Below are 24,152 nucleotides of genomic sequence, written 5' to 3' on the forward strand. Positions count from 1 at the left end.
AAGAAAAATAAGATATTGCTCCCCTTGCGGTTAAATATGGGCAAAACATGCTAATTAGCTTCTTAGACTTCATTTGGTCGGTCTAATTAAAGTGATCTCTCGCCTTTAATCTATTTAAAGAGGAAAACTTCAGCCCCATTATAACAAACAGAAAGTACACTTTATAGAAAACATACACTAACTCACAGTAAACTAATATTGTACTTATGAAGTTTACTTGCTTTTTGTTATTTTTACAGAAAAAAAATATTTGATAATATATTTAGATAATAATATATTTAGATTCAATTCCAAATATTTTAGAATAGTGGCACCATGATAAAAAAAAAAAGTACAGAGAAATTATACAAATGTTAAAATGAGTACATGTGTAAAATAATTACTCAGTAAAGTCAACAGACATAACCAAAATGTATTTGAGTACAACTAAATATTTCCTTAAAAAAAGTTTCTATGAAATAAAAAACTTTTGAATTAACTTTTTATTCCTTTTATTGTTTATTTATTGTCTGTTGATTCCAATTTCATCAACAATTTAGGCTACACATTTCTAAACTTAACCCATTTGTGCCCAAATTTTTCTGAATGGTTTCATAATCCTGTTAATAGTGTCCTATGTGAACATGTTCTGCATTTATTTTCCCCAGGTTTTTTTTTTCTTTCTTGAAAATCATATTTGAATGTGCGGCAACTATAGTTGCCGGTGGGCAAATATGTTGTATGCACCCCTTTAATGTAAAATATGAATAGGAGGAGAACATTTGGCATTTATCTCAAAAAAACTGCTTTCAACAGATCAATCTTTATTCATAAACAAATTTATTATGTATAAAAGTCGAAGAACATTTGATGCAGACCCCAAAAAACTGCATCTAGCTTATAATCTCTTGAATATGAAAACACAACAAACAACAAATCCATTTGCCTTAACCATTGTGCGCTGTTCAGGGTCTTTTTGACCCACATTTCTGACTTTCATTCATGGGGATAACATGGATAATTTGACATGGTTAAGTGTTTTTAAAAGATTTTTGCCCATCTTTTGGAAAATGCTGTTCTAAAAGTAACAATTTATCACTTTAACCAGTAGATGGCTGCAGAGCACCACTATTTGCTATTTGCTTTTTGACTAACTGAAAGACATCTTTTCACAAGTTTTTCCAGTTGTACTCATATCTACATATAATGAAATCACAATTATAATAATAAAAGTTACTTTTTGTCAAACTTTAGGCACTTTTTGTACTGAAAAAAAAAATCTGTTTTTCAGTAGTGTTATATTATGATTAGAATCAAATGAATTTGATCAATGGACAAAATCCATCCTCAAAATCAGAAACAACACAGAACACACATAGACAGAAATGAAGTGGCACACTTTAAATTTGTAGAATTATATGAAAAACAGATGTTTGAAATAAATGATAAACTCTAAAAACTCCAACTTTTCTCTTTGTAACATCCTGATCAGGTTTGATTCTAATCATAATGGAACATTATTGAAAAACTGATTTTTTTTCAGTACAAAAACTGCCAAACTTTGACAAAAAGTAACTTTTATTGTTATAATTGTGATTTCATTATATGTAGATATGAATCTAACCGGAAAAACTTGTGAAAAGATGTCTTTTAGTTTGAAACTTTTAGTACTTTTAGAGCTCTGCAGCCATCTACTGGTTAAAGTGATTTATTTATTTTTTTACTTTTAAAACTGCATTTTCCAAGATTTGGCCAAAAATCTTACACTAAACCATGTCAAATTATCCATGTTATCCCCATGAATGAAAGTTAGAAATGTGGGTATTTTATAAGGCACATTTTGTATTAATTTTTCTTTCTTTTTTTTTGAACATTTTGTGGAGTAAAAATGTCCAAATGTAGAGTAAAAACATTAATAAACTGAGTAAAATTACATTTGTTTAAAATATATATATTGTTACAAAATAACATTTTGTTGCCTGGGGTCTCTCAGACCCCAAACAGCCTGACTGTAAACCGCAAACGAACAGCGCACAAGGGTTAAAGTTGTGGAACATAGTACAGAACAAAGTGCAGCCATAACAGGGCATTGTGTATCAAAAAGGTAAATGAAAATAAATAAATGAAAATAAATAGAATGAAGAAAAAAATATATCTATATAGAGATGTCATTTAAAGGGTTAAGTTATGTTTATGCACTAAACAAGACCAATAAACTTGATTTATTAACCTATTAACACAGTATACCCCATTTTCCCATGATATATGTACTTACAAGGCATTTGCCCACCGGCAACTATAGTTGCCGCTTGGACTTTTGACTAAGTATACAAAAAACTATATATCTCTTGTAAGATTTGTTTTGTTTGGCTGATTCTAGAGACCTTCATGATTATGTAGATATATATATGTCAACAAAAAATACTTATTAGTAACATGAAAATGACCTTTCTTTGGGAGGGTTTGCCTTCGCCCTGCTTCCTGGAAATAGGGGTAGGAAGTTGACAGCCTCATGTGACAGGGAGGAAGTGAATACCTTTTTTTTTTCTTGAAATCCTTTATTTGGTTGTTTGCTTGCATTTCATTGAGAAATAAAACATGGACAACATCTAGAAAAATATTTACAAAAGGAAAATGACAACTATGTACTGCGGCAACTATAGTTGCCGGTGGGCTTAAATGGGTTAATTTGTGAAATCTTTGCACATAATTCTCATACAAAAAGGCAGAAACAATTAATTGTCATAATTACAGTACATATTCATATTAAAGCACTTCTCATGTTGCTGGCTATGTGGTATTTCTCATTTGTAAATCACTCTAGATTGAAGAATCTGCTAAATAAATATATGTTGGCTACATGTAAGCAACCTGAACATCCATACAATCAATTTACAAACTCAATTACAAAACCATATATACAGTTATGCTTAACATTTACAATTGAAGTACAATCAAACAAGTCATATAATGTCACGTCAGATATAATACCAATCTGTGGTTCATGTAAAGTGCTTTTATACTGAGGTTTATTCACAATATTATTGCAAGGTTCTGTAAAAGACCTCTAACCCTCAAGGCCAAACAGCGTCACGTATTTCTTTAGTCGATCTGTCACAAATTCATCATTGCGAGGTAGCTTCTTCATGAACTCATGAATGGCTTTCACTGATTCTTTAAAACCCCATGTCTCAACAACCAAACTCGCCAATTCACATCTGTCGTTCACTTCTTCAAGTCTCGTCCGACTAATGGAATCTCTGTTCACAGTGTTGTTCATTAAATGCTTTAGCTTCTTGAACTCATTACATTTAAGATCCTCCATGATTTCACCAAGATCAGATATCCAGTTTTTTTCTTAGAAAAACAAATAGACAAATAATTATCAGGTGTTAAAATGTTTTAAAATGAGAAATTCAAAGAGAATTTTGTTTAGAAACATTTCAATAGGTTTAACTTTTTATAAATATTACAGTACCTTGATTGTTAGAATGTTTTTCAGATCTTATTTGTGTGCGATTTTCTAGTTGTACGAGAAAAACAAAACATTTAGATGCTTTTTACAGTGTACAAAGTACAAACAAAAAAATCCCTTACCTCTGTTTTTCTTGAGAATTATCAAACGCCTCCATGCATTTTTGAAGGTAATCTTATCATTTTCCTTTATTTTACGCTGAATTTTAATTCGCAGTTCAGTCACATCTTTATCTAAGAACACCTCAAATGTAGGATGGTGATTACCATCATGCAAGAGTTCAAATAATTTTTCCTAAAGGGTAAAAAAAATGAAATAACCAAATCATACAAAAATAAAACTAAAATAAATAAATAAAAATAATAATAAACCTGTACAGCATTTTCTAATATCAGTAAAACTTAATAAAGCATTTTTTATTTCCTGTGCCAATGGACATGTGCCCCATTAGCTTCACAGTGTGATAAAACAACTAAAAGACATACAAATAAATGTCTTTGTGGTGAAAGAACCTGCTGGTTAAAATATAGATTATAGGTGTGGATAATTACCTTTGGTTGGACTTTTTTAGCTTCTTTTGAGATCAGCGTATACTTCGCATTTGTCGTTAGTTTGCAGTCGGAGCTAGTTTGGATGAACATATACTCTTGTTGCTGATTTTTTATCTGTTTACAAAAGAATAAGAAACAAGAATATGTGATGTTTATTCAAAATATTCAAAAGCAAAAGTAGAACAAATTAAAGGTTGTCAGACCTCTGAAAGTAGGACATTGCTCGGCAATAGGAAAACCCATAGCCTTTGCTGTGTTGGTAACATATCAGGTTCCTGGAACAGCAGCACCTGCCCACTGATCTTTCTGTTATTTTGATCATTCTCATGCACAACACCAAAGTTAGATAACCCATACACATTTACAGCTATATGCGTTTTTGAAATTTTAACCGGAGAGAGGAATTCCCAGGTGTCCTCGTCGTGTATGTGGACAACAGAGAGATTTCCAATTGCCTCAACTGTAAATAAAAAGATAAGTGGTACAAAAAATAGACAGAAACACATAAGTTTTATATCAAAGTTGTTCAAAAAAATGTTTACAATAAAGACTAGAACAAGATTGTGTTAATATTTATAAAGACTAATATGGACTAATATATTACTAATATGGAGTCAGCGCCCATAAAGAGTTTCAAATCAGTTACTTATGGAAGCAGCATCAAAATCTGCTTATGTAAACAGTAGAGACACTCACTGAACTGAAGGGGCAAACATCATTGTTAATGAATGATGATGAAACTGAACTGATATGAGCTGCTTTCCTAGCAATTATATCAATACTCTGTACAATACTTACAGACCCTTTCCAAAAAATTAGAATGCAAATGCTTTCCAGAATGCTTTCCATGCAAATCCTGCTGGAAAATGAAGTCAGCATCTCCATAAAGCTTGTCTGCTGAAGGAAGCATGAAGTGCTCTGAAAATGTCCTGGTAGACGGCTGCGTTGAGTGGACAGCACAGTGGACCAACACCAGCCGATGACATGGCTCCCCAAACCAACACAGACTGTGGAAACTTCACACTGGACTTCAAGCATCTTGGATTGTGTGCCTCTCCATTCTTCCTCCAGACTCTGGGACCTTGGTTTCCAAATGAGATGCAAAATTTGCTCTCATCAGAAAAGAGGACTTTGGTCCACTGTGCTTTATTAAATCCAGAGTCAACGCAGCCGTCTACCAGGACATTTTCAGAGCACTTCATGCTTCCTTCATTTTCCAGCAGGATTTGCACCTGCCCACACTGCCAAAATAACCAAAACCTGGTTCAATGACCATGGTATTAATTACTGTGTGATTTCATGTAATATTCTAATTTTTTTTTAAATCCTGTTTTTGTGGGTTTTATGAGCTGGAAGCCCAAATTATGTACAAATAAAAAACTAAATACTTTAAATTGTTTAAGTTGTGGGCCCTGAATCTATAATCTATGGAAGTTTAACGTTTTGAATGAAATTATGGAAATAAATAAACTTTTCCATGATATTCTAAATTTTTGGAAAGGGTCTGTAGAATGTTCATATGTAGGCTACTAGGTACATAGACAGGGTATCCCATCATTAACATGCTAAATAAATTCCAATAACACTCTGAAATCAAGCTATGATAAATCTAATTTACCAATTAGTTGTTCCAGTCACAACTGTTGTTAAACACAACTAGACTACATCACTATGCAAAACTACACATTTTCTTTCTTTCTTTTTTTTTTTAATTAGAAAGGTTTTGTATTGACTGGCAGTGGCACTAGCTTTATCATTTACCATGTGTCTCACAGTGTGGAAGGTGAAGTTCATAGATTTCTCCCGTGGTGGTTTTGATATCAAACAGAGGTCCAGCAGGCTCATAGTGAGTGTTGATGAGGAGACGCATATCCCAGTGAACCACACTGTACTCTACACATCCACTTCCTTTCATTCCAAACAACAGCCCAGTTGTGCTGCACATGAAAAAGCCTTCAGATGTGCACTGAAACCTACAACACAATAAAAGGAGTACATTTGAGAAACTATTGCACACAGAAAGATTATATTACACTATGTAAGATTATATTCTAATACTTTTAAGAAATACAGTATTTACTCACCTATAGGAAATCCTGCCATTATTTACTTCCAGTTCAGGCTCAAACTCATTTATAGGATCTTCCCTCTATGACGTAAGATAATTAGAAATGTTTTTACATGACTTTTTACTACTACATAACATACTGTATATTTAAAGAACACACCTTTTTAACATTACTGATGCAAGGTAGTAACTGAGAAATAGCAAAATTTCACAAAGAAAGCTTTTGGCCTGTGTATGGTTGTCTTGAAGCCGTTTTCTTTTGGCACAGTCATCCACAACCATCCACAATCTCTTCACCCTGCAACTTAACTTCAGGTGACAGATCCCAGCATAGCTTGCTGACAACTATCGTTAATGGGCCATTTTAAATAAAAATCGAATCAAATAAAAAGTCCCCCTTCCTACATATTATTATGTTTGCAAATGGCCTGTGCTTGTACATGATTTGTTGGCGTTTACCAACACTCCTCTTGTATTCCTTCATCTGCACCCAGGTTTTTGCTAGATTATAACTGGTCTATTGAATCTTACTCTGTGCTGGTCAACCTGCATATGATATACTTCTAATGCTTTTTAAAATATCTGATTTCCCACACAAACATAACACAAAAGTAACACATTCCCTGTTCCGTACCTTGACAAAAGCTTTGATTGTTTTTTCCATTTCACTTTTTGATCCCAAATCTTTTTTGCTGTGATGCTGTGGTTGGGTGCATCTTCTTGTTCCAGCCTGTTGGGTTTCAAAGCGTGCTTCTTCCACCAGGAGGCCAATCTCTGTTATTTGGTTGTCACAAAGGCTGTTGAAATTGATTGAATAAAGGTTATCAAGAGTTTAATTCCAAATGACAAATCAGAACAAACCAAAACTGTAATTAAAAAAACAAAGAAACAAACAAAATGGCAGTTGAGATGGCCAGAACTTTTCCGTAACACTTTGGTGACATTGTGGATTTATAATTTATACTTATAAACAACTGCTTAAATAAAAAGATCATATTCATTAATTGTAGAGTACTCCAAGATCTTAAATTTAAGTGTTAAAGAAGTGAGATATCCAAAATGTGTATCCAATTAAAATGAACCAATTAACAGTTTTTTACCAGCACATTTTTACTTTCTTTTTCCATTACAATGACAGTGTACAATGATAGCTGCATAGAATATTTAACTTTAACAGCATAGTTACCATATAGTCTTTGTGAAACTGTTTCCCTTTAAGGCTTTGCGCAGTCTCTGTACACTTTTGTCAGTTATGTCATTACCAGTAAGACTGACAAAAAAACACAATGTGGTTAAGACATCAGTTATCATGTGGTTTAAATAAAATAAAATTAGACATTCAGCAGCATTTTAAAAACAGCCCAGGCCTGTAATTCCTGATTAACCCATGAATACTCACTCTAAAAACATCATTTTGTGAAGGTGAGGGAGCAAGAGATCCAAGCATGCATCTGTGATCTGGCAATGACTGAGATTAAGATGTGTAAGATCCTCTGTGTAATCCAAGACTAACAGCAGAGACTCACACGTACGGTAGTTAAGAGGAGTGTCACTGAGGTCCAGCTCTTTTCCAAGTGCTTTGGAAAGTGATGATGCCCATTTCAAAGACATAGCCATGGGGGCATTGAAAATCAATGTCAGAAACTGCAAAAGAAGGCTTTTGCCCAAGCTGTGGACATAGAAGTTTTTGCAACTGAATCATCTGTAGAAATATAACAATAAAAACAATTACCTAATTGATGTAAAAATATGTGAGGACTCACTGAAGATGCACTTTGTGCAAAATAGGGAACAGAATCTCAAGTGCAGAATCATCTGCTTGGCAGTCAAATAAAATTAATTCTGTGTCACATGTTGATGTATTAATGGCAGAAGAAATGGCTGTAACATCCGTAAGACTCAGAGTTAGGACATCCCCATTCTCTTGACCAAAACGGCCACTACTGAGGGAAGAACTGCAGGAGAAGTCAAGTTTGTGGTTCAGGGCGCTCAAGAGGGCAGACGCTGAATATCCTAGTTTTTCCATGTCCTTAGAGACATGAAGAAAACTCAACAGCAGCCTTCTGTCAACCCTAGTCCAATGAAAGTACAACGGCAGTGTTAGTAGTAAGGCCATAAGTGATAGAAACCAAATAAAGATTTGAGTGTACAGTAAAGGCCAATTCACACTACACCGACAGACGCAGACCAACACAGACAGTCACCAGATTACAGCATGTCACTTCTCAGACATTCTAATGCTGATTCAGCATGAAATTGGCGAAAACAAGCTCCGACAGGGGTAACACAAAACCCTACTAAGTGTCTGTTGCAATGTGTCGTTATGGTGTGAATTGGCTTAAAGCTGTATAAAAATCATTAGCACATTACCTCAGATCAGAAACTCTGTGCATAAGTTTTACAATGCTGTCCGTCTCATTGTGTGGAACGACAGCATTTAACAGGTTGAGCTTAACACCATCACTATAGTGCAGGGCGAAGCAGAGGGCTTTGCAATCAGTTGAATCCAACTCTCTCATGCAAAGGTTAATCAGGTTAGCTGAAGATTTCACTAATTTCACAATTAGATGTCCTGCACGTTTTTGATACATCTCTTTCAGTGCAGCCCTGACAAATCGTGGGCTTATCCTGCATAATTAAGAAAGAATTATTTGAATATAATTCTATTTATATAATTAAATGTACACAAGGAAAGGCCTTGCCTTTTAAAGCAGACTGTGTCCAGTACAGCAAGAAGGCTTGGAACTTTCAGAACATTAAATCTGCCTTCTGGAAGGTCTAGGGTCACTTGCTTTTTGGTGACCTGAGCAAGATAAGATAAAACATCCCAGGACAAATTACAAGGTAAATCACCATCAATTTTCTCCAGGAACAAGTGTGTCAGATTTTCATCCTGAGCATCATACACAACTTCTGCTAGTTGTTCCAGAGTGTCATCATTAAATCTGTTGTCACAAAATTGTTGTTAATATACATTTCATAATTCTTAAGTAAATAAAGACTTTAAAAACATGTTGTTATGAAATACCACAATACTATTGCAGTACAAAAAAACATGCCAGTTTTTTAAACTTTTAAAGTTTACCACTTACTTAATGGACAAGGGGCCGTGATGACACAGCAGACCGAGCAACTGAGGATCAATTTTAAACTCTGAAAGGTTCAATTTATGAACTGTCCAGACTCTAAGAAGAGAAGTCAGGCTGCTTAACAGCTGGCAAAGTGCTCTCTCTGGTAGATGAGAGTTTGACAAAACCAAAGACAGCTCTTCCACTGTTACGGAATTTATTTCTTTATGTGACCTGACCATTCTTGCCAGCTTTGAAGTTGCAATTTCATTTACTCTGAAAATAAATAAATAAATGAACAAATGAACAACAACAACATTAAAAATAATAAAATAATGAAAAAAAAAGAAAATTTTGATCCAAACAAATATTTGCAATTGTTACATCACAAAAAATATTACCTCAAGGTTTGAACCTTTTTAATACTTGAAAAGAGGTAGGCACAACCTTGACAAGAGATCTTTTGAGGGAGAAGACTGAGGGAGACGTCCTCTTCGTCCAGCAGTGCGAAAACATTGCCAACAGCTTTGCAGAGGCGACTTGGCAGCATGTCTATCAAAGAAATGCTAAAACCAAGAGATCTCAAAAGCTCAGCGATCTGTTTTGGATTCCATTCACTGTCTGCTGAGAGGACCTCACACACTGTCTGGAAAAACTGCTCATCACAGCTACAGAGAGAGTGCAAGTTGTGCTTAATATAATATGTAATGTAAGTTCCTACACAAATCAAACAAGACAATTCAAGAAAGCATTTGCTTAATGATTATATCTCAATTTAAAACTTTAAAGCAGGGATGTCCAATCCTGCTCCTGGAGGGCCACTATCCTGCAGAGTTCAGCTCCAACCCCAATTAAACACACCTGAACCAGCTAATCAAGATCTTACTAGGCATACTAGAACATAGACATAATAAATACATAGACGCCCTATTGGCCGCTGGATCGTACGTCAACGGCGCCGCCATATTGCGCAGGGCAACTTTCCCATAACTCATAACAGGAATTGAGAAAAATGCCTGCTTCGTGTGCTGCTTGGGGCTGTACATTGCCGCACAATTGAAAACAGGTCTCGGGAATTACCTTTCACAAGCAAGACTGAACACTTGTTTCTGGTTGTATTTGATCATTATATAATTAGTAATAGTAACGTTAGTTGGCCACCGGAGTTAGTCAGACTAAAATAGCCAGCGATGTCGCTAGTTACCTTAGCAGTGAAAGTTGAGACATGAGGTGACTTGATTTATATTATAGTTTTAGCTTATATTATATATTATAAAGTAAATTTCCTAAAATCTAAATATTCATCTATATTTCTTTAAAACCGACTTTTTTGACAAGTACTCATTTCGGGTATGTACTAGTCACTATTTTTTTACTATTTTTATTATTGTCTATATTATTCTGCAATTGATATAACATTGTATTTGCTATTATTATTATTATTATTATTATTCTATTATACCACTTGCGATTATCTATCTATTATAGTTATGCTATATTATATTATGAGCATATTATATTATAATATATTATGTTATAGTATATTATATTTCATATTCTATTGCTATTATTATAGTATTATACATAAACTATATGCTATTACCAATATATTATTGTACTTATGATATTATATAATTATACTATTCATTACTATTTTATTTGCTGTATACTGTTTATTTTATTGACTATACACTAAAATATTTACTATTACTTCTCACTTTATCTTATATTTAATATTTGAATTGCACTGTAGTTGTACCATATCATATGTATTACCATAAAGGATTCATCAGTTATCTTTGTTATTGTATATTTGGAGTATCTATCTGTAAATATATATCATTTTAGTGCTATAAAAATACAGAAAGCAGCCTGCCGGTATGATTTGTATTTGCCGATTTGTTTCATTTTCTCAGTGGCGGTCAATTCTAAGCACAAGAAAAACTAAAATCAGGCTAAAGACAGAAAATGCTTTTTCCACAATAAGAAAACTTTATTTCATTTAATGTGAAAATTAAATTATATCTCAATATGAGGGTCTTCACAATTCTTATCCAAGAATAAAAAGCCAAATACATGACAAGCCTGAGCTTTGACAATTCCTTATTTAAAAAATATTTTATAAGTCTAATTATCGAGATTTTAAATAACTAGAGATGGAACTTTTTGTACACCACGTACAAACCACTGAAATTGGTTGATAAATGTAAACGTTATTTTTGTTTTTATCCAGAAAAACAGCAGCTCACCCGTTTATTTGCATATGTTTACAGCACAGTCTTGCCCTCAGCAATATGGCGGACGCGTTGACGTATCGCAGCAACGTTTCAAAGTGGCCAATAGGCCACTAGGCCACAAAGCGGCCAATAGGCCACAATCACGTGACTATGTATTTATTATGTCTATGTACTAGAAGCTTCCAGGCAGGTCTGTTGAGGCAAGTTGGAGCTAAACTCTGGGAAGACAGTGGCCCTCCAAGACAGAGTTTAGATATCCATGTTTTCTAGTTCACCCAAAAATAAAATTGCTCTTATCATTTAATCACCCTCATGTTGTTCCAACCCTGTATGACTCTCTCTCTTCTTTTAAACACAATTGAAGATATTTTGAGAAATGTCTGTGTTTTTTGTCCATACAAATGAAGTCAAGGGTAACCAAAATAGTTTGGTTACCAAAATTCCTCAAAATATATTCTTTTATATTCCACAGAAGAAAGTAAGTCATGAGGTGATGAAATAATTTTCATTTTTGCACTATCCCTTTAACACTGACAAAGGAACATCAGTCGTGCATTTTAATTACAAATTTTTAAATCTACTCACCAAAGTTTTGAGATATAGGGTAAACAATTGAGGAAAATCTTCAGTTTTTCTCTTTCACGTGACCAGTTCTTGAGCTCCACAGGTTTTGTGATGGCCTGAATCTTTAGTAGTTCAATTAGAGCAAATGTCTTCTCAAGTTTTAGTAGGTCCACTGTCCATACAGCAGGGGCAACCATAAGAATGGGCTTCAGTGCTGGTAGTGCTGTCTTCCATGATGAACTTTCCTTCAGCTGGGTGAAGAGATCCAAAAGGAAAAAGCTCTGCATGTCATTGCTGTCTTCAGCGAAGGGAAAGGTTGAGTAACTGCATGCTGTACAAAGGCTCATTAGTTTCTCCTCTCCATATTCAGATGCGAGAATGAAAAGATCAGTAACAATCTTCACAATTTTGTGGATGTCTTTAGGCTGTTTGAGAGCAGCACTGAACCTGCAATAAACAAGTTGCTTATTTTATACTTAAGAACTGTACCCAGTTATTTTAAACCAACACCATTTTCAAAAAAAGTCAGTGAATTTTACTCACCTCATTTCTGTAACGTAGGGTGTACACTGAAGAAAAAGTTTAAGTTCACTCAGCGCGTATGTGACATTATCTAGTTCAGAGGGCTTCTTTAAATTTAGAGCTTCCATGGTTTGGATGAGCAGTGACATTGATGAGTTTGAGGGCTGTACAACCCATGTGGGTGGCAATGCATAAAAAACAGGTTGCAAAACTGGAAGAACATCCATGTTCTTACCATGTTCATGCAGTTTTAGCAAAAATGTACACTGCTCCTCAAAGTTTTCTCTTTGATCTTTGCTGAAAACAGACAGCAGATTCCTTACACATCGTTGGCCAGTCTTCATCTCATGAATAGCTCCTTGAAGATAGAGGTCTGTTTCTATTGCCACTTTGAATTGCTGGGGGGAAATCCTACAAAAAAATAAAAAATATATACAAAATAGGTGAGAAAAAAAAATCTACTGATTTGAATTATTGTGGAATACATTATGTGTGGAAGTAAGTGTTAACTGGTTGTACCTGATGGTTGCAATATTGGTTAAGCTCTCAAAAATAGCCATCTGCAAAGAACTGGTAATGAGGTTTTCCTTTACATGCAGAAAAAGATGAACGCTCTCTGATCTCTTCTTTTTAAGGAATTCGCCTATCATTTGAAACACTTTCTGGTCTTGTGTTTCATGTGCATAGAGGTGCATTTCAAAGCTGAATAAGCTAAGCAGGCTATCAAAATCTGAAAACTGTCCTCCTTCAAAAGCCAATCTCCACATCTGAGACTGCAACCTGCTCGTTGACCTGCAATAAAAATTTGTATAAAAAGCAAAAATATATAAATAAATAACAGATCTTATAATATTTGTAATTGCTATAAAACTGCGAAAAGGAAAGGCAGTTTGTAAATTAACTTCTTGTACCTGAGAAATTTCAGATTTTTCAATGAGCCTAGAAGTAGTTTCACCCCAGGGTCAGAAATTTGACAATCTGTGAGGTCCAGATCAATCTTCTGATGCGTAGCTTGACTGACCACATAGGATAGTACACAGCACTGGTGAGGATCAAGTGCTTGGTCCTCTAAATTAAGCTCATACTGAACCTTTTCCAGGAAGAGTCGGCATGCCTCAGGAGACTGATACTCATAAAGGCATCGACACACAAACAGGATGTTGTCAGCTTCCACAAACTGCTCACAATCACCATCTTCATTCTGTTCTTTAGTGTAAAGGAAAGTATCAATAATCTGTTGAAAGTACTTGGCACGTGTGGCTTGTATCTGTTCTACTGGCACCAAACACTTTATAAGCCCAACTAGATTATCAGAGAGAAGACCAGACAAAAATGGCATAATATATTTGAGGTATTTTCCATCTTCATCACTGTGGCATCGATCAAGCACATTAGAGATATTGTCAGGATTTAAAATTAGAAAGAGAGCTGCCCAAAACTCTTGCATTGTATTATGCAGGAATGTGTACACATTGCAAGAGGTAGTGGATGGGTTCCAGAATTGCTTTGTCAAGAAAGCATTTTGCACAGGCTTGTCTTCATGATCCAAATCTGTCAGGTTCACTGTCCTTGCTAGCATTGCTTGATAGGAGGCTAGAGCTAATTTCATGATGTCCCTCTTGCTGTCTGTAATGTACTCATCTAAGTGCTCCACATTTTGGTTCCCATGTTGCTTCATGCAAAAACGAAAAATTTGGACATACATCTCAGTAACTGTAAAAGGCTTATTCCTGGCTTCGTGAGGGATTACTGAAATGCAGGCAGTTACTATGAAGGCATACAGTGGTACAGAGCACAAACTGAACAACTCTGGGTTTTTCAAAGCATTAATGTCATCCGTTGTTCCCAACATCCACTGGAAGTATTCACAGATGGACCCATGATTAAAACCCTGAACCTCTACTCGATAAGATGGCCAGTCTGACAGGTAACCTGTATCCTCAGCTTCTGGTCTGCAAGTGGTCAAGACCTTTGCATCTTTCAAAAATGATTTCTCCATGAGCTGCTTAATCACATTGTTTCCAGTCACATCCATGATACCATCAAAAATAAGCACAACATTCTCTGAATTGCTCTCAATATTTTCAAGAACTTGATCTGATGCTTTTTCTGGGAATATGTAATGGTGAAAAATAAGATCCTTCAACGTATGATATGGAGACTGGGAGAAAACTCTCATCCGTGGCTCATCAAAGTAAAACATGTAACTCACTGGAATGCTTTTCTCTTCATTCCAGATTCTAAGAATCTCCAGTGCAACTGTTGTCTTGCCCACTCCAGGTTTTCCCACAAGCAGGATGCTTTTCTCATCATTCATTAGTAAGTCTTTGGGAGACAACATTTTCTTGTTTGTTGGAATGTAGGTCTTCAGTTTCTTTGAGCGAGATTTCTTGTATACCTTGATCTTTTTAATTTTTGAAACTGTACTAGAGTCTGTGTCCATAACAAGGGGTATGTATGTGAAGGGTTTGCTTTTATGCTCATTTTTAAAAAAAATCATGCTTTGGTTCCATTTATCTTCCAGTATTTCTCTTGCTTTCCATCTCAAAAGGCCTTGGAATGCGGCACAAGGATCTGGAAAACACATTACTTTAGATATATGATCTACAACAGTACAATGAAAACTAGTCCACAATTCTCTGAGTAGTAAATGCATGCTCCAGACTTAAAATGGTCCATCAAAATAGTCTCAATGTTCTAAATTTGTTACCAGATTTCTTGAATTTTGAAATTCTGATCTAAAAAGGTCAATAAACTTTAACAAAATAAGGCAGGTTGTCTCATGCTGAACCCTATCATGCTACCATTTTGCCTTCCCCCACTTTCACTATACACCTCAGATTAAATGTAAGGTACAAATAAAAATACACTTATCTAAACCCCTTGACATAATAATGATCATCATCATCTTAAAAATAAGAATACAGCATACCTGTGCTTGGTACCCACCTTCTCGGTTTGCAGTCTGAGATTGTGGTTCATCCTGGAAGGAGAAGCAGCTAATCCAGTGATGTAAATCTGGATACCCCACATTTCTCGGAAATACTTGAAATCTTTTTTTGTCAAGAATTTTTAAAAACGTATTGCATGCTGCTTCTCCTTTAGAAAAAACTATGTCGAGCAAAATCCTTATCCTATCCTGACTATTTTCTGCAGATTCAATTGAATTTAGCTCATTTTTTATGAAGAATTTGCACTCGTTTAAGGCTTCAATTAGAGGATCACAGTTCAAACAACCTCCAGTTAGCAGAGTTTGGCCATTTCTGAGGAATTCCTGTGCAGATTGCTGGGTGCTTGCCATCCTGAAGATTTTCTTCTGTTCCTGTTGTAACCAAATTCTGAGAAAAAAGATAAAAGAAAAAGACCAGTGTTTGAAATCATTAGTCTTAGTTTTTTGTTTGTTTTAGTTTAAAACCTACTTTAGCCTATAGGTTATATATGACACACATTTATTTTCACTGTGTCAAAGAGCAGTCACACTGGACTTTAAGCATGTGCAATTTCTTAAGACATTGCAATGGCGTTCACGATATATGACGTTCATATTGCTAGATGGTTCACATGCAGTGGGGTCTTTTTAAAAAACAAATTCAGAACGTAAATTTGTTCTCCAAATTCACTCTGGTAGTGTCTGATCTCTTCAGCTTCATACAGTAGCAATAATTTTGGGCTGATGTGAACTGCAATAGATATACAGCAGGGTGGACAAATCTGATAAGGCTATTGAAAAGGGTAACTAAACCCCTGGTCAGAGCCTGACTCCACCCACTGGCAATATTTGAAAAATGCTGGAAAAGTGCGCAGAACCCAGTGGAGAGGTGGTGTGAGACCCATCTCTCTGTATGCAAGGGCGTGGTTAGCTGGTTCCCTCTGACGTCACCATAACTTCCAATAGGAAAATTCAATTGCAGTAGCCACTGTTCAAGAGGGCAGCACGTTTTTACACCATATATTGTAGAATTAAAACACTTTAAACCCAATTGTCAAATTTTTTTTTTACTTCAATCAATTAACAGCATTAATAAAGCCCCAGTCTTACAGATCATTAACCAAAAAAGTTGTTTTAGGGTTTAGTTACCCTTTAAAGGTCACGAAATATGTTACCTCCCTCTATTTCACCCAGAATGACTGATGTTCTCTTTTTAAAAAACAAATTCAGAACGTAAATTTGTTCTCCAAATTCACTCTGGTAGTGTCTGATCTAATCAGCTCCATACAGTAGCAATAATTTTGGGCTGATGTGAACTGCAATAGATATACAGCAGGGTTGACAAATCTGATAAGGCTATTTTAAAGGGTAACTAAACCCCTGGTCAGAGCCTGACTCCACCCACTGACAATATTTGAAAAATGCTGGAAAAGTGGGAGATCCCAGTGGAGAGGGGGTGTGAGACCCATCTCTCTGTATGCACTCTGGTGAGGTCTGATCTCCTCAGTTTCATAGAGTAGAAATCATTTTGGGCTGTTATGAAAAGATTTTGTTACTGTCCGCACTGTAGCTGATGAAATTAACTGTCATTTTAACCTTTCCACCTTTAATATTCAATGTGCTGAAGAGCCTGATCCCAAGAAAAAAAATCTACTTCCTCGTTATTTTCAAATTGACAAGCGAGAACTTTTTTATTTATTTATCTGTAGGTAACGTTACCTGCCATGATTCGGAACGCGCCTGGAGTCTGTTGCTATAATGGACGCAACTTTCACGCGCATCTGACTTACTGTTGTTAATGTTGTAGTTATTTCAGGAAACAGTTTCGTAAATTCAGCTTAAAAGCATAAACTAAAACTGTTATTTATCATTTAACTGAACTGTGCTCAGGCATTTTTGACACTTCCATGATACCCGAATAAGCGATGTTTTACTTCCCGTTTCAGGTGTGGCAAAAAATTTTTTATTTGGAAACCTCACATTTCGACTTATTTTTAGCTCAAATAGGCCATTTACAAAAACAATAAATGTAACAAAAATTACACATAGAAACATAGGCTAATTCATAGGATGTCGCAATGACGAAAGTCATATAGCTACCGACCTTATTCAGCCCATCGTTTCACTCGCACAAGCCAGATCCATAAAGCCACGAGAATGAGGTTTGTTGAGCCACCCATGGACAAGATCCGCTCTCCAAGTCACCATCAAGATCTTATAGCTTCAAGAGCTTATATCTATCAAAATTACGACACACGTCCTGATTTTGCGAGTTAAAATGTGTCAAAGGGTCATCATGAAAGCCCCCTCTTTCAGCTCAAGTCTAGCTCGTAGATGGGAGTTCTCTACTCAAACATGTTCTGAGGGCAGAAAGGAAAATGATTGGTTTACAGCTTCAACCAATGAAACTGAAGCAAGGGCGGTGCGGAGGGATGAGGATTAATCGGAAAAGAAGGATGTTCGTGGGAGAACGCATTTATTGCAAGGTAAGTGAATTTACTACTATATTTTGTTACAATTCAACATCCTCTAACGTTTACTAAGATGATAAGCGAACATTTAAAACTGCACAGAACTAATAATCATCGTCTAAATATCGTATTGTATGCATTTTGATTTGACTGTTTCATCAGACGACCAAAACAAAGCTGATTATGGGGTAACTGGTGTAAAACATACTTTTCCAATGCTACCTCGCTGTCTGTTAAATTGATATGCGTGAACAGAACTTGCTCAAATCTCGCAGTATTTCAACGGTCAAACTGATAAATCTCCCGCCTTAGCGCTGTTCTCAGGGCAGGAGTACTCAACAGATTCAAATCGCTGTTATTTTTAGCGTATTACGCGCTGCTCTCAGGGTAGGAGTAAATTCAAATTTTAGCCTTCCAGGCGCACCAAACTGACTTCAATATGCACTTAACTGTGATAGGCATGTGACAATATAACTGTGTCCTTAGTGCTGTTTTGAGGGCATTATTTTAAGGGCATTTTAAGATCTTAAGATTTTTACAAGTAATTCTATTTGTTTACATTGGTACCACTTTACAATAAGGTTTCATTAATGTCCCTCGCACCAAGTTTACTCCACAAAAGAAATAGTCCAGGAAATATTTTAAAATGAGGATGTTCATTGTGCAATATCCAAAACTGAAGCTTTCAGGCGAAATACATTTTAAGTTTTTTTTTTTTTTTTTATGACTATCAGCTTACATTGAAACCAACATCTTTATGTAATTCATTTGCAGGAAGACCTACACTTCTGGAGAATTTAAGGAGGAACTGACAGACATTTGACCAGGCGACCCGTAGCATTGGGCCTGGTTTAACGGGAAGCCCGTTCAAGTTCAATGACACCCGTCTAAAAGAAAAATAATAAAGCAATTAAAAACCTCTGAGAATAATGATATGAGCTAGTTAAAAGTACAACAGTTTAATGATAGGCTACATCTTTGCTCTGAATTTTATTTTATTTTTTGATACGTTTCTGTTTTATACATTTAATTCACTGGAAATGTTTTGTAATACTATAAAAAAGTAAAGTCATAATTATGCTTGAATTGACTATTTTGTTGCAAAATTGGACCAAAAGACAGTTCAATAAAAATATAATTAGTAAACTAGTTAAACTTTTGTAAGGATGGATTTCCTACAGGGGTTCAGGCTGCAAGACTGCCGAATGACTAAAGAAACGTTATCATTCAGATGGTGGAAAACTGTAGATTTCTTGTCTATTACCACTCACTGCTACTTAGTGCTTATCACTTCCAGAAAACTTTTGTACTGTATACCAAATATAATGTTGTATGAATCATTTATGTTTAATATGGTTAGAAAAATCTAGAGAGAGGATTGGAATTTTAAGTCTGTGTGGAAAAGTGTAAGATTGAAAATAATTAAAGATATTTGAAAATGAACAAAAACATGTTCTTTTACTGTTTAAATTCCCCTTTCTTACCCCAGGTTACCATTTGGAGTTCCTAAAGGCAGAGGTGCTGATAGTGCTCAAGGCCTGTAGGTCAAAATGTGTGTACTTCGGGGGTCTATGAATTGTCACACCTTTTAAAATGGGGGAAACTGTAATTATCTGATTGGTCGATTTGAACGTCTCACATTTGGGTTACAGACACATGGTCAAGGAACGCATCAAAGGCAGCTTTTCCACTGCATGGTACGGCTCGGTACGGTTCGGCTCGCTTCGCTTTTCCACTGCGTGGTACGACTCGACTCGGTACGGCACGGTTCGGCTCGCTTTAGCTCGGTTGCTTTTCCACTGCAGTTAGTACCGCTTCAAAGTGGGTGGGACTGATCGTATAGTTGCCGTCTCTACTGCCATCATATCATCGTATTAAATGCGAATTTTTCATTCCGTGTTTCCCCATCCACTCCTCGGCAACCAACGAGAGGAACGTCTGCACCTCGTCCACTGACCACGATTCAGCCATTTCTTTTTTTGAAGTTTATACTATTTTTTTTTAAAGCAAATACTTTTAAAACAGGCGCTACAGCGTTGGCTGTTGTCTACTGGCTATTTAAATCTAGCGGGTTTAGTGTCTCGTGTCGTAAATACAATGACGCTGGTAGTGATGATTCTGTCTGACCAATCAGTGATCTGCAGTGTTTTCACGTCACATTTTAGTATCGGTACGGTACGCTTGGAACCTCAACAGAGGTGGTACCATTTAAAGCGAGCCGTACCGTACCGTACCATGCAGTGGAAATGCGCCAAAAGTGAGCCATACCGAACCGAGCCGTACCGTACCATGCAGTGGAAAAGCGCCATAACAGGATGAGAAGAAACCTAAAATGCTATATAACCTGTGTGGTTTGATGTTGCATGACCACTAAGTTAAATGGTAGTCTGCTCCTTTATCTGTTGCTGGTAGAGGGGCAATGCACATTAATTTAGTGATATTCAAAAGAGACTCGCTTATGATAAAGTGTCATCGCCAGTGGCCCATGCATATCGACTGTCACTAAAAATCAGGAGTAACCCCAGAGTGCAGTCTGGACGATGGGGCGGGGCGACACTTTTAGGCGGGGCGACACGTGTCGCTCCGCCCACACCCGATTTTATTGGTTTATAATACAGCAATCTAATTGGCGTAGACGCTTGAGGCATGAGCATGCGCATTCCTTTATGTACGAGTCTATGGTAGGAGTTTATGAATGATCTACGACTACTACGCTGTTTGGCCATACTACAGAAATATTAAGTGATGATAACCATGGGGATTTCCGATTTCAGTAGCCTAATGATCAATTGGATAATATTTTGCTGAATTTACGAATCAAGTTAGATGAAGTTACTGTCAAAATGTATTCGTATAGCGCTCAATTCACATCGTCTCAAACCAGCTTTACAAAAAATCATATTGTAAGCTTTAGGCTAATATTGAGCAGTTTTAGGGCTAGGCAATATCACGAAATATGTTGCTGATAAATTACTGTTTGAGATTTAGCCTATACTCTTATATTTATTAATTTACCCTGCAGATAAGTCAGTGCCACTTTTAGTGAGCAATGATCATGACAGCATGAAATTACTGGCATAGGCTATCAAAGGAGAGATAATTTCTATAGGCTGATTTAGGCTAGACAATATTTTTCCGCATGTCATGCAGGGCTCCGGAATTTCAAATCATTCGTAAATGCTTCTTCGTTTTTCCATTAGGATCAGTGAATAAACACAAACTCGGGATTTTACACAAATGATGATAATTCACTGTATTTCAGTAAAACATCGGATAAATCCGAAAGTGTGTTTTATTTTATTTTAAAGCAAAACCACAGTGACAAATAAGACAATAATAGGCTAGCCTACCAAATAGTATACAAGCCCAGATCGATATAATAAATCTGTTTTAGTTAATACATATTTATTTATTTATTTATTTTCACATTTCAGCACTACACGGTTTTAATTATATTGTAGCCAACGCACAAAACCCAATGGCCTGATGTCACAGTAACAGATAGTCGAAGTAGCCTACGGTTGACACTTACAGAAAACATGAATCTTTAAAACTATAACATAGGGATTTACAGAACCAACAGGCCCTCATTTTATTAACAAAGAAATGTGAGTTTGCCATTAAACATTGTATTTGCACTTTGTAGCCTACCAAATAATGCACGCATTGGACAACATCTCGTTAAAAAAATGACAACAAAAACGGTCGTGCTTTAAAAATTAAAATCAGCTGCTTTTACATTCTTACAGTGAATTATCATCCTTTGCGTAAAATCCCGAGTTTGTAAAACATCTCCTTGAAGTAGGCCTGCGTTCGTTTTTAAACAATAACTTCATCCATTCTATTTCTTAAGTACAATAAAACATTAGCCAATAGATCTTAACTAAAATTACCATGGTAAACCGACAAGATAGACAAATAGCCTACGATTAAAGTTAGCATTTAATATTTCTTTAATACGGCCAAATCATTCATAAAATCGTACTTGAAGGAATGCGCATGCTCAGACCTGAATCGTCTACACCAATAAGATTGCGGTATTATAAACCAATTAAATTGGGTGTGGGCGGAGCGACACGTGTCGCCCCGCCTAAAAGTGTCGCCCCGCCCCATCGTCCAGACTGCACTCTGGGGTACTACAAAATCAGTGGTAAAACGTGAGGAAATGCTAGATTTTTTTTTATAGTTGACAAAGTTAAAGTCTAATGAAATACAGACACCTTATTTTTGTCCTTTCAAAAGTAACTGAATGAACTGCTACATAGATTAGCCTACAGTAATAATAATTGTATTTAAAACATATAAATGTACATGCATATGTATAATTGTCATAAAATATATATTTGTTTATATACACACTATATTTGAAAATAATACATTTTCCGCTTAAAAAAAACGTTCCGTACATAGCCTAGATCTACGCGCCCCCTAAACCCACATAATAAAGATGGACAGTGACATAGAAATTTGCACAAATTAAGCATACGTTCCATACAATTGAGCTGTAGGCAAGTGCAACGGTCAGGGTTACATTTTAGACACACACAAACACACACACCTCTGAAGCGATAGAAAAGTCCTTGGAACCGCATCACTCGCTCACTCGCAAGACGAAACCTGCATTGGTGTACAAGGCCGAAGTCCACCATTTTCCAGTTGAATGGTTGCTACTACACATTAGGGCTGCAACTAACGATTATTTTGATAATCGATTAATCGGACGATTATTTTTACGATTAATCGGTTTATGTACTTATATTTTAGTTTTGCCCATTTTTCCCCCAAGTAAATTATTAACAAAGGGTCTTTATCATTCAACATACTTTTTAGAGATTTTAACCATTTTGCATTGTCATATCCTCATCAAAAACATACCTGGAGTTGTTTTATTATGTGTTAGTAAGCCTTTGTTGAACTCTTCTGCAATCAAAACACTGACCCATACGTACTCTAGCAAATTTCACAAGGAGATTTCAAATAATGTTTTCACCATGGCAGTCCTTTGGGCTCCTAAAGTAGTTTAACATCCCGAACAAAGCTTATTAATGAATCTTGCAGAACATATTTTCACGAAGAATAAGAATAAAACAGAATACAGTTGCAGCAAATTGCATTTTATTTATTTATTTATTTCCTGTAAACACACAGCTTATACCTGGGAAACAGCTTTATAGCTTATGCTGTGAAATCAATTAGAAAGTTGAAAGTAGCTCAACTTTATGGTAATAAGCTATGACGCGGTTCAGCGGCAAACGCCAGCAACCAATCGGAATATAGACGTCCTTCGCGCTGGCTGATTCCGGAGAAACATACGATGTAAACTTTCGTTCCAACAAAAACATTAGTTCCGAGAAAAAACAATTAATTGCAGAGTTTAACCACCATAGAGTGAAACAAAGTGTATCATTTGCATGTGTTTTTAAGTCCTGTCAGCTTGACAGGGCATATATAAGAACGAGCAGAGAGAGAGCCCCGGCCGCGCGCGCGCACTCACCCGAGCGCTGTCTTGCTTCTCTCTCCCTCGCGCATATTAATCAAAATCAATTGATACGATGGTGTCGATAAAAAAAAACTCTCCAGTGATGAAATGTTTTCTTTGTTGACAAATCTTGTGCGATATCCTAAACTGCCGAATGCTGCTTCGTTCGATTAGTTTTATCTTCCGCTTTTTTCTTTTTCTTTCTCGAGCTCCACTGCCGTCTGCCTTCGCCATCTCGCTGAATGCTGCACAGACGCTGTGCGGGAAGCATGTGACATAAAACAAGGCCAGCTATTGGCTATTCGCTACTTCTCCTGCTGTACTGGCTGAGTAAAACCTCCGGTGGCTCATTACTGCCACACTTTGGTCACCGCAGATTTAAAATATGCACGAAATGAGCCGCTTACGGCAAATAAAATGAGCCGCTTACGGCAAATAAAAGTTATTTAGCAACTAATCGATGACTAAATTAGTTGACAACTATTTTAATAATCGATTTTAATCGATTAAATCGATTAGTTGTTTCAGCTCTACTACACATACATAGTTTAGATGTGTCCGTGGTTGATGGCCAACCAACCGCCCGCAGCCAGAGTCTAGCCCGGGCAGCATCGCGGGGAAAGATGCATTGGAACTTTTGCACCACGAAAACAAACGCGCATACGTCCCATGATTGCCTCTCATCTACTACGCGAGTTTGACATGTCTGTCATTGGAAAGTTCCAAGTGGTGTCATGAATAATTAAGAGACAGTGTCTTCTCATTGGATAAGAAAACTCAGTCTCATGAATAATTATGAGACACCGATG

The 24,152-nt window shown here is 36.2% G+C and overlaps 1 protein-coding gene across 1 annotated transcript; it reads right to left on the reverse strand.

The window, feature by feature from the left end:
- Positions 1-1,719: 1,719 nt before the first annotated feature.
- Positions 1,720-17,752, reverse strand: LOC311079540 (uncharacterized protein). Its single transcript, XM_084109059.1, has 21 exons — positions 17,498-17,752; positions 15,414-15,802; positions 13,376-15,038; positions 12,984-13,256; positions 12,486-12,875; positions 11,964-12,389; positions 9,543-9,809; positions 9,166-9,417; positions 8,776-9,018; positions 8,444-8,701; positions 7,837-8,145; positions 7,473-7,742; positions 7,260-7,343; positions 6,708-6,870; positions 6,090-6,154; positions 5,767-5,978; positions 4,209-4,465; positions 4,006-4,119; positions 3,577-3,748; positions 3,458-3,502; positions 1,720-3,336 (listed from the first exon to the last, which is right to left on the reverse strand). Exons 2-21 carry the CDS (start codon positions 15,763-15,765, stop codon positions 3,047-3,049), a joined length of 6,105 nt encoding a protein of 2,034 aa, XP_083965185.1. The 5' UTR covers positions 15,766-15,802; positions 17,498-17,752; the 3' UTR covers positions 1,720-3,046.
- Positions 17,753-24,152: the final 6,400 nt, after the last annotated feature.

Source organism: Abramis brama (assembly GCF_963993115.1).
Source record: "Abramis brama genome assembly, chromosome: 3".
NCBI classification, from domain to species: domain Eukaryota; kingdom Metazoa; phylum Chordata; class Actinopteri; order Cypriniformes; family Leuciscidae; genus Abramis; species Abramis brama.